We start from the raw sequence: 18009 nt of genomic DNA on the forward strand, positions 1-18009 counted from the left end.
TATATTTCGTAAGTTTTCTCAAATAGCCCTTTGATTATTTGTGAAGCTTTAAAAGAAGGGTGTTTTTAAAATGTAAATAAATTTCTGAGAGAAATTTCAAATTATTAATCACGTCCTGAAAAAAAAAGTCCATTTCCACATACCTTGGGAAGATGGTCCAATTGGACCATTCGCCCCCATATTATTTTCTAACTTGTAACCTTATATCTGTTTAATTTTTCTAGCTAAACCAAAAGAAAGAGGAAGTAGAGCAGAAGAAGAATGAATATAATTTCAAAATGAGGCAACTGGAACATGTGATGGATTCTGCTGCCAAGTATCCCCAGGTACTTTTTATAAAAAAGAGTGCATTTCAGGTGGAATAAACAATTTTGTGAGTGATAAAAGTTGGAAATTACTAAAACCATAGCTTTATCTTTTTATAGAAAAAAAAATTTTCACCAATGCCTTTTATGCTTTTTTGATAAAAAGGTGCCAATGTTTTATTTGTTTTACTTGGAACAAATTAGAATTACAAGCTACATAGCCTGTGTATCTTCTGCATACTTGGCATATACATTTTAAATGAAATCTTTATACCATCATTTCATCAGAAATTATAATGAAATTTGTTTTTATTTTAGAGCCCTAAAACACCACCACATTATCAAACACATTTGGCAAAACTCCTGGAATCGAAAGAACAGGAGATAGAGGACGGGAGAGCCTCCAAGATTTCTCTGCAGCACCTTGTAACAAAGCTAAATGAAGACAGAGAAGTCAAAAATGCTGAAATCCTCAGAATAAAGGTAACTGGTAATTTTTTTTCAATAAATTTAATGTTTCAAAATAAGCAGTTCCTTTCATAGTTACTGAGGATCCAAAATTCACAAGACACAGAGCTCAAGGGTAGATAGAGAAGAGTTTTCCTCACTCCAAGCTGCCCACTTTGCTGTTCCTAGAGGCTCCCGGTGTAGCCAGTTTATTATTTACCTTCTGAGAGCTTTTCACTGCCTCTGTAATCAGACGTGTAAGTGTTGTCTCCCTGCCCCATTTGTTTTTCCTGCAATGGTGTCATATCATACAGGCTGCTCCAGCTACTCTCATCACAGTGCTTTTAGATCTTTTCCAATTTAAAAGCTGAAGGATGTTGTCTCATTGTAGTTTTAAATTCGCCTTTTTCTTATTAGAAGTCAGATTGAACATCTTTTGGGGAGGTTTTTGTTTGTTCTTGGTCTTTTTTGTCTTTTAGGGCCTCACCCACGGCATTTGGACGTTCCCAGGCTAGGGGTCCTATCAGAACTGTAGCTACCAACTTGCACCAGAGCCACAGCAACACAGGATCCGAGCTGTGTCTGCGACCTACACCACAGCTCATGGCAACGCCAGATCTTTAACCCACTGAGTCAGGCCAAGGATCAAACCCACATTCTCATGGTTGCTAGTGGGGTTCGCTAACCACTAAGCCACAACGGGAACTCCTGGGTTTTTGTTTTTATGAACTATATCCTTTACCCATTTTTCTGTTATTGGACTTTTTCTTTTTTCCCTCTTTTTCCTTCCTTTTTTGTTGTTGTTATTGTTGTCTTTTGTCTTTTTAGGGCTGCACCCGCCCCCAGTAGCATATAGAGGTTCCCAGGCTAGGGGTCGAATTAGAGCTGTAATCGCTGGCCTATACCACAGCCACAGCAACACCAGATCCAAGCCTCGTCTGTGACCTACACCACAGCTCGCAGAAACGCTGGATCCCTAACCCATTAAACAAGGCCAGGGATCAAACCTGGGTCATGGATACTAGTCAGATTCGTTTCCCCTGACTCACAATGGAACTCCTATTGAACTTTTTCTTAATGATATATATTAGATTTGCTTTTGTCTTGTTTACCATTTCTTTAAACTTCCTTCTGGTGTTTGCCACCCCAGTACTTGGGGGTACGTTGTTTTTGTGTAGGGAGAGTGTGTTTAGGGTGGCATTAGGGGTGGGCTGCCTGGGTAGGTATAGCGTAGGTATGGGGGATGTGGGTAGGAAGGATGCAGTACTCCATAGACATTGAGCATTTAGCCTGTGAGCTCAAGGCTCAGCACTGAGTTTTTGCTTGGGAACAAAATTGGATTAGTGTAACAAAATGACACAAAATACAGGAAGAAGGTATCACTCTTAACCTTTGTTTCTCATGGAGGGGATTGTTTCTGGCCTTTTTATTTAAGGTGACTCTCAGTATGCTGCTACCTCAGGAATGTGGTGCTTAGAAGAAACATGCTGATTGACATGCTGTTGGTTCTTAGAAGAAACTGGGTCAGGTTAAAAGAAATCAAACAATAGATAAGTAGGAGTAAATCAAAAAGAATACTTCTTGCAGGCATATTTGTTTCTTATGGATGGCTATGCTCATGATTTTCAAGTTGGAATTGAATTAGTATTTTGAGGGATGGGCTGTGGCACATCAGTGTTTTAAAAATTAGAATCTATTAAATAGAATCAAATAGGTGTTCCTGCTGTGGTGCAGTGGGTTAAGGATCCGGTATTACCACAGCTTTGGCGTAGGTCGCAGTTGTGGTTCGGTTTCAGTCCCTGGCCCAGGAACTTCCATATGCCGTGGGTGTGGTCAAAAAAAAGGAAGAATCTGGAGTTCCCGTCGTGGCGCAGTGGTTAACGAATCCGACTAGGAACCATGAGGTTGCGGGTTCTGTCCCTGCCCTTGCTCAGTGGGTTAACGATCCGGCGTTGCCGTGAGCTGTGGTGTGGGTTACAGACGTGGCTCGGATTCCGCGTTGCTGTGGCTCTGGCATAGGCTGGTGGCTACGGCTCTGATTCGACCCCTAGCCTGGGAACCTCCATATGTCGCTGGAGCGGCCCAAGAAATAGCAAAAAGACAAAAAAAAAAAAAAAAAAAAAAAAAAAGAGGAAGAATCTTAAATAACAACACTTGCCAAAGTAGAGACTTACCTTTTCTCATAAAGGAATTTTAATGAATTATGTGATATTGATAAGAGACTATGTTTGAAATAGTGGGGATGTGAAAATTAATCACATTCTGAACCTCTGAGAGCTTCTCTTAGTCTGTTTATCCAGTGACACCCAGTGCAGTGTTCTGTGCAGGGAGGGAGGAATTCCTTAAAAGAGGAATACCTGCCTCATCATGGCCTGGGGAGCAAAATGATGCCCACTATAACGTGTTTTCTGAAAACACCTGATTTGCTGTTATTAGGAGCAGTTGTATGAAATGGAAAACTTACGCCTGGAAGCTGAGCAGTTAAGAGAGAAAAACTGGCTCCTGCAAGGTCAGCTGGATGATATTAAAAGACAAAAGGACAGCAGGTGAGAAAGAACCACCAGAACCCTGTAGGCTAAATCTTGGCCTGTATGGTTGAGTGAATGAGGTCAGAATTGGTTTCAGGAGTTCCCGTCGTGGCGCAGTGGTTAACGAATCCGACTAGGAACCATGAGGTTGCGGGTTCGGTCCCTGCCCTTGCTCAGTGGGTTAACGATCCGGCGTTGCCGTAAGCTGTGGTGTAGGTTGCAGACGCGGCTCGGATCCTGCGTTGCTGTGCCTCTGGCGTAGGCCGGAGGCTACAGCTCCGATTCGACCCCTAGCATGGGAACCTCCATATGCTGCAGGAGCAGCCCAAGAAATAGCAAAAAGACAAAAAAAAAAAAAAAAAAAAGAATTGGTTTCACCTCGTGTGAGATGGTTCCCTCTGCTGTAGGAGCTGCTCCATTGGTTGTGTCTCAATCAGGTCTGATGAGGGGGTGGCTTTCCAGAGAGGGGGAGTGAGGCAGTCCCGATCTTGCCCACTCTGTTCACCTTTGTATTGCTGTTGAGCTATTGAAATGAATTTCAAACATGTGAAATGCTTAAATCAAACTGGTGACTTCTATTTGATAAAAGGGTGGGGATGGGGAGCAAAGATGTCAACAAGACAAAGCTCAAGGTTCTGCCTGCAGATCAAGGGAGGATTTTCTTGGTTTTGCCTCATGGCTCCTGGTTGAGGAAAAGCTCCTGGGAGGAGTCTTACAGGGGTGTGTTCCCTTGGGCTGGTGGGTGTTTGGGGGGCTGTTTTGGCCTTGGCACAGGCAGTTTTCTAGTTGTATCTGCTAATGGCACAGCTATGGGGCAGCCACACCTAGGCTATGTCCTGTCTCTGACACTTGAAAGTGGTATGACTTTGGACATATTTTTAAACCTCTTGGTGCCTCAGTTTCCTTCGTAATAAAGTGAGGAAGATGTTTACTCTCTTGCAAGGTGCTTTAAAGACCAAAGATAATCTGTGTAAAGTGCTGGTTACAGTTTGGGAGAGGGAGTCACTCAGTAACTGGTAGCTATTAAGTAGACAAGGTAGAATTGTAAGTGATCCCACCCCTTAGTGAGGGATGGAGATGAGGGTGGCCTGTAAGATTATGCGGCAAGTTGAGCAGATCAAAGGAGGTCTTTGTTTGGGAGAGGAACCCTTGCTGAATTCAGCTTCCCAGATTAAGGGTTCCTCCTGTTCCCACTGGGGTCAGAAAGTCCTTGGCAGCCCCTTTCCCACTCCCGCAGCTCCCCATCCCTGTCCAGAAGCAGCCCTGAGAGGCACCTTCCACATCTAAGACAGCAGATAATTGAGGACAGTAATAATGGCTGTGCTGACACCCTATTCCTAAATGGTTCTCTTCAAGTTTTAGTGAGCATAGGAGATGCTTGTTTTATTAATATCTCTTCTAGGGATTTCATTTCTCCTTCTGGGTGATTCTGATGCAGGTGGTCCACAGTCTGCTCACCTAGTTTCCATATGCTCCACCCCCATGTCCAGTCACATTAAATTAAAGCAGTGTACCTGGTAGACTCTTTTATCAAGAGTTAGTTTGAACATGGAACAAAGAATATTTCCAAATCATTTATAAAACCGTGATTAAACATAGTTTCATAGCCTTATGTTCCTTATATGAGGAGCCACAGAGAACCGTCTTCATGAAAGATTAGAAAATTATAGCCCCTGGGGATTTCCTGTCGTGGCTCAGCGGAAATGAATCTGCCTAGTATCCATGAAAACGCAGGTTTGATCCCTGGCCGCTCTCAGTGGGTTAAGGATCTGGTGTTGCTGTGAGCTGTAGTGTAGGTCGCAGATGAGGCTTGGATCTGACGTTGCTGTGGCTGTGGTGTAGGTCAGCAGCTACAGCTCTGATTCTACCCCTAGCCTGGGAACCTCCATATGCCACTGGGATGGCCCTAAAAAGCAAAGAAAGAAAGAAAGAGAGAAAGAAAAGAAAGGAGTTCCCATCATGCGCAGTAGAAATGAACCGGGCTAGGAACCATGAGGTTGCGGGTTCGATCTCTTAACCCACTGGCCTCGCTCAGTGGGTTAAGCATCTGGCGTTGCCATGAGTTGTGGTGTAGGTTGCACATGAGGCTGGATCTGGCGTGGCTGTGGCGTAGACCAGCAGCTGTAGTTCCATTTTCGACCCCTAGCCTGGGAACTTGCATATGCCTCGGGTGCGGCCCTAAATGCCATGGCTGGAGTTCCCATTGTGGCTCAGCAATTTATGAACCTGAACTAGTATCCATAAGGACACCAGTTCAATCCCTGGCCTCCCTTAGTGGGTTAAGGTTCCAGTGTTGCTGTGAGTGCAGTATAGGTCCAAGACGAGTTTTGGATCCCAGGTTGCTATGGCTGTGGTGTAAGCTGACACCTGCAGCTCTGATTCAAACCCTAGCCTGGGAACTTCCATATGCCGCAGGCTTTGCCCTAAGAAACAAACAAAAATACTGACACGGCTGCCTTTGCATTGCAACACCCCAGTTGTATAGCTGTGGTAGGGACCAGAGGGCACCCAAAGCCTAGAATTTTGCTATCTGGCCCTTGACAGAAAACCCAGCCTCTGGATTAGGGAACAGAAAACATATTTGCAATAATGATTTTAGGTGTTTTCCTAATTATCATTTTTATCTAGACTGTCAGATTGATTAAGTGGAAGAAATTCATGTACCTTCTGTTTTCCTTCAAGAAATGATCTTTTACTCAGCAGTGAGAGAGATTCCTAGAGAAGCCTATGTCATTCAGGCAGATTTTCTAGGGAGTGTCTCCAATCCAGGGGCTGTCCACAGAAACTCAATTTACTATCCCTATCTGGTCCAGCTCACAGAGGTGATCTTACATTAATCAGATTCACATGCTACTGATGTATAGTCTATCATGTAACTTTTTTTTTTCTTTTGTCTTTTTGCCTTTTCTAGGGCCGCACCCACAGCATATGGAGGTTCCCAGGCTAGGGGTCTAATCGGAGCTATAGCTGCCAGCCTACACCAGAGCCATAGCAACACGGGATCCGAGCCATGTCTGCAACCTACACCACAGCTCACGGCCATGCCGGATCCTTAATCCACTGAGCAAGGCCAGGGATCGAACCTGCAACCTCATGGTTCCTAGTCAGATTTGTTAGCCACTGCACCATGACAGGAACTCTGTAATTTTCTTATATGGAGGAACATTTCTTTTTCATGAAGAGATTTATGTCTGGTGCTCAGACAGTTTCCTTCAGGTGTGCATGGGAAGCCAGATTGTCATCAGAAAATTGCCAGCTGGACCATCAAGTCCAAAGCAAGGGGGTCAGGGTGATAGCAGAAGGTCTATGGGCTAGGCCAGCCCAGGGAGCCCCACCCACCCACCAACTAATCACATTCATGCCAAGCAACTGGACTGCCCTTTCTCTCAGCCCTATTTTGCTCACATATGATCTTCAGATGGACTGCTCTTGACCAAGTTAATACTTTACTTTCAAACAAAGTGCTTTATTTCATTCTCATGTATTGGTCATGTTTATCAACTGTGCTAATTTGACGTAATCACCATAGAATTAGCTTTTCTTTGCATGCCTTGGCACTGCTACATCCAATAGATATGAAATTAATGCTTGAATATACTTGACAGTGTTTTCCTGTACTCCCTTTCTAACCTGTGCAGTGAACAGAATCATTCGGACAGTCAGCTGCTGAAGAATGAACAAGAAGAAATGATCAAAGAAAGACTTGCTAAAGTATGATTTTTTGTTAACATAGTATTTTTTCCCTTGTCTGAGAATTGCTTTTATAGTTAGCATATATGGTTATATTTTAGAAATCATTTTATTATTGAAAATTTGGGGGGTTTTTTTGTATTCCCACTATGAAGTTTAACATTTGCCATCAGTATTTAGCTATGGCTGAGAATTAAAAGTAAATTTGTCTTCATGTCTAGATGGTAGACCAACCTCCTGCTCAGAGTTCTACATTTAGACACAAGTATCAAGTGCATATTTAAGACCTTAAAAGGGCACAATACATGAAGTATTGTAAATAGATAACCCCTTAGGTACATGTGCGTGTAGCTGGGATTGTGGAAAAGAATGTTGCTTTTTTTTTGTTAATTAAGTCTTGTTGATTTACGATATTGTATTAGTTTCTGGTATACAGCAAAGTGATTCAAACACACACATACATATACACACACATATTCTTTCCCATTATGGTTTATTATAGGATATTAAATATAGTTCCCTGTGCTATACAGTAAGACCTTGCTGTTTATTTTATGTAAAATAATTTGTGTCTATTAATATCAAACTCCTAATTTATTCTTCCCCCACCCCTTTCTCCTTTGGTAACCATACATTTGTTTTCTACAAATGTCTATTTGCTTCTGATTTGTAGGTAAGCTCATTTGTGTCATATTTTAGATTTCACATATAAGTGATAGCATATGGCATTTGTCTTTGATTTACTTCACTTAGTATGATAATCTCTAGGTCTATCCATGTTGCTTCAGATGGCATTATTTCATTCTTTTTATATAGACCACATTTTCTTGTTCTTTTTCTTTTTTTTTTTTTTTTTTGTCTTTTGTCTTTTTTGTTGTTGTTGTTATTTTTGCTATTTCTTGGGCCGCTCCCGCGGCCTATGGAGGTTCCCAGGCTAGGGGTTGAATCGGAGCTGTAGCCACCAGCCTACGCCAGAGCCACAGCAACGCGGGATCCGAGCCGCGTCTGCAACCTACACCACAGCTCACGGCAACGCCGGATCGTTAACCCACTGAGCAAGGGCAGGGATCGAACCCGCAACCTCATGGTTCCTAGTCGGATTCGTTAACCACTGCGCCACGACGGGAACTCCCTTTTTCTTTTTTTTTTAATTGAAGTATAGTTGATTTACAATGTCCTAATTTCTGCTATTCAGCAAAGGAATTCAGTTATACATACATATATATTCTTTTTAATATTATTTTCCATTATGATTTATCATAGAATATTGAATATAGCTCCCTGTGCTATACAGTAGGACCTTGTTGGTTATCCCCTCCATGTATAATAGCTCACATCTGCTAACCCCAACCTCTCACTGCATCCTTCCCTTAGCCCCCTCCCCCTTGGCAATCACAAGGTTGTTTTCTATGTCTGTGAATCTGATTCTGTTTCATAAATAGGTTCATTTGTGTCATATTTTATTCTACATATAAGTGATAGCATATGGTATTTGTCTTGTTCTTTCTGACTTAGTATTGTATCTATAGTTGCATCCATGTTGTTGCGAATGGCATGTTTTTGTCCTTTTTGTGGCTGAGTAGTATTCCTGTGTGTGTGTGTGTGTGTGTGTGTCTACATATATATACCGCATCTTCTTTATCCATTCATCTCTCGATAGACTTTTAGGTTCTTTCCATGTCTTGGCCATTTTGAATAGTACTGCTATGAACATAGAGGTGCATGTATCCTTTCAAATTATAGTTTTTTTCTGGTTGTATGCCCAGGAGTGGGATTGCTGGATCCTATGGTAATGCTATCCTTAGTTTTGCGAGGAACTGCCATACTGCTTTCCATAGTAGCTGTACCAGTTTATATTCCCATCAACACTGTAGGAGGGTTCCCTTTTCTTCACACACTCTCTAGCACTTGGTATTTGTAGACTTTTTAATGATGGCCATTCTGACCAGCGTGAGGTTGTACTTTATTGTAGTTTTGATTTGTATTCCTCTAATCTGCCCACATTTGTGGCATATGGAATTTCCTGGGCTAGGGATGGAATCTGAGTCAGAGCTGCAAGCTATACCTCAGCTGCAGAAACCCCTGGATGGATCCATAATTCACTGTGCCTGGCCAGGTCAAACTAGCACCTCCACCGAGACAAGCTGACTCATTAAACCACTGTGCCACAGTGGGAACTCCAGATACTGAACATTTTTTCATGTGCCTGTTTCATTTGTATTTCTTCTTTGGAGAAATGTCCTTTTAGGTCTTATGCCCATTTTTCAATTGAGTTGTTTGTTTGTTTTTGTTGTTCAGTTGTATCAGCTGTTTGTATATGTTGGAAATTAAGCAAAATCTTGGTCACATCTTTTGCAAACATTTTCTTCCATTCTTTAGATTGCCTTTTCATTTTGTTTGTAGTTTCCTTTGTTGTCCAAAAGCTTGTAAGTTTGACTAGATCTCATTTGTTTATTTTTGGTTTTTTCTATTGCCTTGGGGGCCTGGCCTAAGAAAACAATCCACATCTTCTTTATCCATTCATCTGTTAATGTACAGTTAGTTGCTTTCATGTCTTAGCTATTGTAAATTGTGCTGCTATGGACATGGGGGTGCATGTATCTAAAAGAATGTTGCTTTAAAATGAGGGAGAGTAGGCTGGTTTGCTTTAGTTTTTTGTTTAGTGATATTAATTGAAGCTTTTTTTTTCTTTTTTTTTAAAAATCTTATAGAATAAATTGGTCGAAGAAATGATGAAAATGAAAGCAGAGTAAGTACACTTTTTTGTAATTCAAGTTCTTGGTTTTTTTGTTTTGTTTTGTTTTGTTTTTGTTTTTTTGGCTTTTTAAGGCTGAACCTGAGGCATATGGAAGTTCCCAGGCTTGAGGCTGAATTGGAACTGCACCTGCCAGCCACAGCCACACAGTGGCAGCATCTGAGCTGCATCGGTGGCCAAACCACAGCTCATGGCAACACTGGACACTTAACCCACTGAGCAAGGCCAGGGATCAAACTCACATCTTCATGGATACTAGTTGGGTTTGTTACTGCTATGCCACAGTAGAAACTCCCTTTTTTTATTTTATTTATCTTATTTAACTTTATTTTTATTATAGTTGATTTACAATGTTGTGCCAATTTCTGCTGTTCAGCAAAGTGAATCTGTCATACATATATATAGATTCTTTTTTTCACATCATCTTCTATCATGTTTTATCACAAGAATCTTGGATATAGTTCCCTGTGCTATACAATAGGACCTCATTGCTTATCCATTCTAAATGTAATATTTTGCATCTGCTAATCCCAAACTCCAGTGCATCCCACTCCCTCCCCATCTCCCTTGGCAACCACAAGTATATTCTCCATTTCTGTGAATCTGTTTCTATTCAGTAGATAGCTTTGTATGTGCCGTATTTTATATGCTATATATATGTGATATCATATGGTGTTTGTCTTTTTCTGACTTCACTTAATATGAGAATCTCTAGTTGCATCCATGTTGCTCCAAATGGCATTATCTTGTTCTTTTTTATGGCTGAGTAGTATTCCATTGTGTATATATGTATCTCTATCTCTTCATCTGTTGATGGACATTTAAGTTGTTTCCATGTCTTGGCTATTGTGAATAGTGCTGCTATGAACATAAGGGTGCATGTATCTTTTCAAATTACAGTTTTGTCTGTGTATATGCCCAGCAGTGGGATTGCTGGATTCTATGGTAGTTCTATATTTAGTTTTCTGAGGAACCTCCATACTATTTTCCATAGTGGTTTTCTTTATTAATACCTATCTATTCCTCTAAAGGAAGAAATGTTTATTATATCCACAAGGTAAGGTACTTTTTATTTTCTAAAATAGTATATGAGAACATAATAGATGTTTACACAATTATTTTCTTAAATACCACTTACTAAAGGGCTTCCTCATGTGAAGCCATTCCAAAAAAAAGAAAAACAAATTAGTGCCAGGAAAAGCTTAGCTTCCCTGGGGGAATTGATGAGTCCGTTCTCCTCATGGACAATGAGAACAACATAACTGACCAGTTTTCCTTCTCATTTTTGGATTCCTCTGATTTAAAACCTTGAGGTCTATAATTTCTATTAAGTTGAAAATAAGTAAACTGGTTGGTATTAACAAAGAGTAAAATATTGAGAAAAATCTTGTACTCTCTGAACAGAATGGATCGCATCAGGAATAGAGGTCCTCAAATATTTTCTCGTTTTACCTCCTAAAAGAATTTTGAGGAGTTCCTGCTGTGGCACAATGGATTAAGGATCCATTGTTGCCTTGTAGGTCTCAACTGTGGCTCACATTCAGTCTCTGGCCCAGGAACTTCCATATGCCACGGGTGTGGCTAACAAATATTTACAAAAAGAGGAAATTTGAAATACCCTGTACCTTCTTGCTTTTCTTTTTTTTAAGGGCCACACTTGCAGTATGTGGAAATTCCAAGGCTCCCAGGCTAGACGTCAAATTGGATCTACAGCTGCTGGCCTACACCACAGCCATAGCAACGTGGGAACCGAGCCACGTCTGTGACCTACACCACAGCTCACGGCAACGCCAGATCCTTAACCCACTGTTCGAGGCCAGGGATTGAACCCACATCCTCATGGATACTAGTTGGTTCATTAACTGCTGAGCCACAAAGGGAACTCCCTCTTGCACATTTTTGGAGTTGACTTTATGTTTAAAATACTTCATTGTAAGTTTAAATTGCTGCAAAGGATAGAAGTTTCAAGGTACTGAAAATGATGACATTTAAAAATATAGCTATTATGGTGTTTTTTAAAAGTATCCAACTGACTTGGTATTGTCTATCCATTTAAAAAATACATGAGTGGGGAATTCCCTTTGGTCTAGTGGTTAGAATTCAGCACTTTAACTGCTATGGCCCAGGTTTGATCCCTGGTCTGGGAACTGAGATCCTATATCAAGCTGCTACAAGCCACTGCCAGAAAAATTCCTTTTTTGTCTGAATTTAAGTTTCATCCTATACCCATGCAGAATTTAATATATTGTTTTGAAAATTTTTGTTGATTGATTGCCCTGTCGTATAACTTGGCGTTGAAAATATGTATGCAAATTACAAGTAATTTGTAAAAGTTTATTGTATTTATTTGTCTGTATTATATTTTTCTGCATTGAATATTCATTACAATTATTAATCACACTATCCTGATCTTACTGTAAATTCTTATAAATAATTTTTATACTAGTGAAAATGTAGTGGAAATTCATCTCTTAATGCATTTTATCTTAATGACTTTTCTTCAGTTAGCTCAATCTGTTCCACTTAATTCTGGAGTGAGACAGCATTCATTATCAATTCTATTCCTCCTTTTTTTGTTTTCATAGATGTAAATGCTGAAAAATCTTATTCACATAGTAAGCGAATGGCAATGGAAGTTTTTTAAGAATACTGTCATTCAGTTATTTGAACCCCACCCAAGTTAATATACCAAAAATTACATAAAAATTCTTTTTAATGATCAGCGAACAGAGACCACTCAGGAGTTCTCATCATGGCTCAGCAGAAATGAATCCGACTAGCATCCATGAGATTGCAGGTTCGATCCCTGAACTTGCTTAGTGGGTTTAAGGATCCGGTGTTGCCCTGAGCTGTGGCCTATGTCACTGATGTGGCTTGGATCTAGCGTTGCTGTTGCTGTGGTATAGGCCAGCATCTGTAACTCCTATTCGACCCCTAGCCTGGGAACCTCCATATGCCGTGGGTATGGGCCTGAAAAGCAAAACAAAACAAAACAAAAACAGAGACCACTCAACTTGTAAAAGAGTTGTTACACAGTTATTGAGTTATTTGCTTCATAAACACTTTAATCTACATATGAGCAGTATGGGGATATCTCCCAGCCAGCTAGTTGTAGGACTAGGACAGAAATCTGGATTACTTATAGGATCTATGAGAATCTGGATGGACAATTTGTAGAATTGTAGCTCTTTTATTTTTTTTCAAGTTCTTTTGAAGTGTGGTTGATTTATAAGGTTGTAATAATTTCTCTGTATGAGAAAGTGATACAGATACACATGTACACACACATCCATTCTTTTTCAGATTCTTCTTCCACATAGGTTATCACAGAATATTGGGTAGAGTTCCCTGTGCTATACCGCTGGTCCCTGTTGGCCACTCATTCCATATATCTCAGTGTGCGTATATGCCAGTTCCAAACCCCTAGTCCATCACTTCCTCACATAGTTCTTTTAGAAATAATATCCATTTGAGACCTTCTAGCAAGAAGAATAAAAGCTATCTAAGCTGCAATGTAATTTATTTTTATGACCTAGTAACCAAGATTCTCCACTGATACACTGTGCCTGGAACATACTGGAGCCCACACTGTGGCAAAGTGAAGCAATTTCCAGAAACTGGCACAGAGTTTTATCAGTCCCAACCTACAGCAGCAATTTTAAACATTGTGTTATCCATACATGTGTGTGAGGATGCTTTGAAAAGCTACAAAGACCTGAATACCAAGCTAACAGTGGTGTTAGACAGATGTTTCATTTCACAGGACAAGAGTTCTGGAGGTGCACTGACTCAGTGATGCCATCATTGACCTAGACCTTTCCCATTCTGCTTTTGGTACTCTTGTTTGTGACCTCTTGGCTACAAGATGGCTGCTACAGGAGTTCCCGTTGTGGCTCAGTGGTAACAAACCTGACTTGTATCCATGAGGATGTGGGTTCGATCCCTGGCTTTGCTCAGTGGGTTAAGGATCCGGCGTTTATGTGAGCTGTGGTGTAGGTTACAGACGCAGCTTGGATCTGGTATTGCTGTGGCTGTGGCGTAGGATGGCAGCTACGACCCCTAGCCTGGGAACTTCCATATGTCTTGGGTTCGGCCCTAAAAAGACGGACAGACAGACACCCACACACACACACACACCTGCTACAGCTCCAAAAAAGACAGACAGACAGACAGACACACACACACACCTGCTACAGCTCCAAAAAAGACAGACAGACACACACACACACACACACACACCTGCTACAGCTCCAAAAAAGACAGACAGACAGACACACACACACACACCTGCTACAGCTCCAAAAAAGACAGACAGACAGACAGACAGACACACACACACACACACACACACAGACGCACCCTCTGCTACAGCTCCAAACAACTTAAAGAGGATCACAGCTTGCAGTGAGGTAGGTTCAGAGGGGCTTTCTTTTCTCAGGGAAATAAACTCCCAAAAACCCTCAAAACCCAGTCTGCATCTCTTTAGCCAGAATTAGCACACCAGCAGGGCAAGCTGAGAAAACCAGTATCTGGCAGTGGGTTGAGATAACCAGGATCAGCTTAGACTAGTTGTTATTTACTAATATTTGGGAACTGTGTGTGCTTTTCCTCTCCCTCCCTTCTCCTCCAGATAAACTGAGTTTTTATAAACAGCAGGGGATTGGCTATTGGGTAGACAACTGCAGTGTCTGCCATGCCACAAAGCCTTTTCATCGAACTAAAGCAAAATACATTAGACAAATGCACAACAGCTATGCATTTGTAAATTCAAGTTCACAAATGAAATACCGGGACATCAATGCCCTCGTCCTCACACTGTCCTCCTGAGGTTCCACAGAAAGTAATCTGAAAACAACTGCCTTAGAAATTGTTGGCCTTACATGATGTTTTACATCACCTAAGTCACCAACAGTCTATTCCCTATGCATTGAAAAATAAATAAAAAGCATTTGTTTCTTTGGGAAGCTTATAGGGTTCAGTTAGTTTTGTGAAATTCTATGTAATTGTTTAGTAACCCTTTTAAAAATGTTTCTTTGGGGAGTTCCTGTAGTGGCTCAGCAGTAACGAACTCGACTAGTATCCATGAGAACGCGATTTCGATCCCTGGCCTCACTCAGTGTGTTAAGGATCTGGCGCTGCTGTGAGCTGTGGTGTAGGTGGCAGACGTGGCTTGGATCCTGTGTTGCTGTGGCTGTGGTGTAGGCCAGCAGCTACCGCTCCGAATTAGCCCTTAGCCTGGGAACCTCCATATGCTTCGGGTGAGGCCTTAAACAGCAAAAAAAAAAGTTTCTTGTCTTTTCAAATGATAGTTGCACAAAGTGTCTAAATTCTAAATAGCACATTCTTGAGGAAATGACTAGTGTCCCACTATCTGAGAGGTGGGGTGAACATTAGTAATACTTTCTGCACTTGGTTGAGAAATGTCTGATTTGAGTACTGTTTTGTACTTATGTTCTTTTGGGATATGATGATGTGATAGTTACTGTTACAGCCTAGAAGAGCTCCAGAGTACGCTTCAGAACAAAGAAACCGACTACCTTAAAATGACTGAGGAAATCGAACGAGTCAGAACTTTGGAGTCTAAAGCATTCCAGGAAAAGGAACAACTGAGATCCAAGCTGGAGGAATTATATGAAGAAAAGGAGAGAACATGCCAGGTGCATTTGCATGTTGGTGTTTTCTGAACTTAGGACACATGAATTAACAGAGCCAAGCAGTGTGACTGGGTGTTTTGCAGTTCAGAGTTGCTCTAGTGCACGCTGGGGTGTGGGATCACGAAAGCTGGGAACCTGGGCTCTGTCCTTCCCTCCCTGTGCTCCTGGAACGTATGAAATAATGTTATCTTAAAAGAAAAATTAAAAGCAGCTCATTCTCCTTCCCTGGATTGATTTACCTGCAGGAGATGGAAATGTTACGGAAGCAGGTGGAGTGTCTTGCTGAGGAAAATGGAAAGTTGGTAGGTCACCAAAACCTGCACCAGAAGATCCAGTATGTGGTGCGGCTAAAGAAGGAAAACGTCAGGCTTGCTGAGGTGAACTCATGAAAACTATTCTGAATAAATTCATTCTGCCTTTTAAATGATTATATTATTGTTAGATCACCTGTTTTCAGGGAACCTCCTGAATTTAAAAAAAAAAAAAAGTTCAATTATTTCTATTCCAAATGTAATTCAGTTATACACATGAGATTCTTGTTTATGAGATCATTGTTTACTGTGGGTAGTTTATAAATGGAAAATTCTTGGAAATTTAAACTTAGTGAATGCCAAGAATAACTCTTACCTGTAAGAATTAGAGCCTTATATTTTTTTCTTCTCCTTTTCTTAAAAATTACCAGGAGTCAGAGAAGTTACGTGCTGAAAATGTATTTTTAAAAGAAAAGCAAAAGAGTGAATTGTAAGGATCCTGATCAACTACCTACTTTGGACATTTTTTTCCTCTTATAAAAGTAAGACCTACCTTTGTCCACTTAGTAGTACTGAATTAAGAACCATAGCTATTAAACTGTGTATATGGTGGGGAGGGGCTACCCCTCAAGTTTCTGACGGACACTCCACATCCTACACACCTGTGGCAGCTGGCAATCTGCTGTTAGAGGTTACCACCCCATTTCAAAGCTTTAAATCAACTGTAAATACCAGGAAAACCTTCTGCCTTTTAAAAATAAAAGCCTGTAGCTGAGGTTTTACAGTATGTCGCTAGATCATTTTTTGCTTCGATACTGCCATAATCGTCTTTAAATTGTACATCAGAAGCTCCAACAATATGCAGTGCTTCTAAAACTTGCCGAAAGGTTAGTGACTGCTCAGTGTGTATGAATAGCAAACTTGTTAATATAGACTATTTTTGTATTCCTACTTAAAGTGTTTTCATGAGCCCATTTTATGACTGTAAATGTGACTATTTTTCAAACTGTAATAAAATCTTTTATTTTTGAAACAATTATTATAGTTGATTTACAATGTTCTGCCTATTTCTGCTGTACAGCATAGTGACCCAGTTATATATATATACATATATACATTTTTTTCTCATATTATCCACTATCCTGTTCCATCACAAGCGATTGGATATAGTTCTCTGTGCTATACAGCAGGATCCCATTGCTCATCTACTCCAAATGCAATAGTTTGCATCTATTAACTCCAGACTTCCCCCCTTCCCCTCCGCTCCCGCCCTGGCTAACACAAGTCTGTCCTCCATGTCCATGATCTGTTTCTGTTTTGTAGATAGACCATTTGTGCCATATTTTAGACTCCACATACCAAAATGTAATAAAATCTTTTAAAAATAAGCATTATAATAAGTGACTTACAGTGTTCATTTACTCGCTCAACCACCATGTACTTATTGAGCAACTACTATATGCTAGACACAGGTCATCAGTGAACAGAGCAAACAGTAACCCTGTCCTCAAGGAACTTCTGTATATCAGCACTTTATTCCTTTTTATTGTAATATTCCATTGTATGGACCCTGTACATTTTACTTACCATTTAATGAACATTTTGTTACCGAACCAAACTGGGATCCACTCACACATATGCAGGAAAGTCAATCTGCGAACACTGGGTTGTGGTCAAGGAAAGTGAAACATTTTTTGCAGGGTGCCAAGCAAAGCATGTATGACACCTAGTGCTCAAAAAGCCCAAAGTCTGGAGTTCCCTGGTGATGCAGTGGGTTGAGGATCTGGCGTTGTCACTGCTGTGGCTTGGGTTCGATCCCTGGCCTGAGAATTTTTGCATGTCGTGGGTACAGCTGAAACAAGGGAAGGAAGGAAGAGAAAGGGAGGGAAGGAAGGAAGGTAGATTTTTTTTTAAAAAAGCACAAACTCCCTTATGGGTTTCACAAAGCAAAGCACTTTTTAAGGCATAGTGAGGGAGAGGTGTCCAGGGTTTGTGATCAGCTGGTGCCCAATACTATGATTGCAAAAAGCCAGAACCCAGGGAATACGGGGATCTTAGTCATCCTGGTAACTCTGCTGCCTGGAACAGATCTGGCCCAGAGTATTACATGCTCATTTGTTTAACTAAACAAAAAAGGGCAGAAATATGGACACAAAGTGAAAAGAGAGAGGAAGAGATTAGGTAAGGTTGGAAGGAGGGCATGAAAGAGACAAGACATTCACTCCCTAGGTTGTCACAGGCCACACCCATCCCTACTGTCTCATAGTGGGGGTGGGGGAACATCACAAATTTAAATTCCCTGCTTGGCCCTTAAAGTCCCTTTAAATTTGTGACTTTAGCTTGAATGGGTCTCCCAGAACTCAATAGGTCATCTTTTGT

At 40.9% G+C, this 18009-nt stretch overlaps 1 protein-coding gene across 3 annotated transcripts in view; it reads left to right on the top strand.

The window, feature by feature from the left end:
- KIF15 (kinesin family member 15) overlaps window positions 1-16666 on the top strand; it is a 74536-nt gene extending 57870 nt beyond the window's left edge. For 2 of the 3 annotated variants that reach the window (XM_021071747.1, XM_021071748.1), the window contains 8 exons: window positions 225-326; window positions 624-788; window positions 3189-3298; window positions 6919-6991; window positions 9682-9719; window positions 15205-15382; window positions 15625-15756; window positions 16062-16666. In XM_021071747.1, the coding sequence (XP_020927406.1) occupies window positions 225-326; window positions 624-788; window positions 3189-3298; window positions 6919-6991; window positions 9682-9719; window positions 15205-15382; window positions 15625-15756; window positions 16062-16124 (861 nt within the window). In that variant the 3' untranslated portion in view covers window positions 16125-16666. The remainder of the gene's footprint in view (window positions 1-224; window positions 327-623; window positions 789-3188; window positions 3299-6918; window positions 6992-9681; window positions 9720-15204; window positions 15383-15624; window positions 15757-16061) is intronic. The other variant, XM_021071746.1, reaches the window with a different exon arrangement.

Source organism: Sus scrofa, chromosome 13 (assembly GCF_000003025.6).
Source record: "Sus scrofa isolate TJ Tabasco breed Duroc chromosome 13, Sscrofa11.1, whole genome shotgun sequence".
Lineage (NCBI taxonomy): Eukaryota > Metazoa > Chordata > Mammalia > Artiodactyla > Suidae > Sus > Sus scrofa.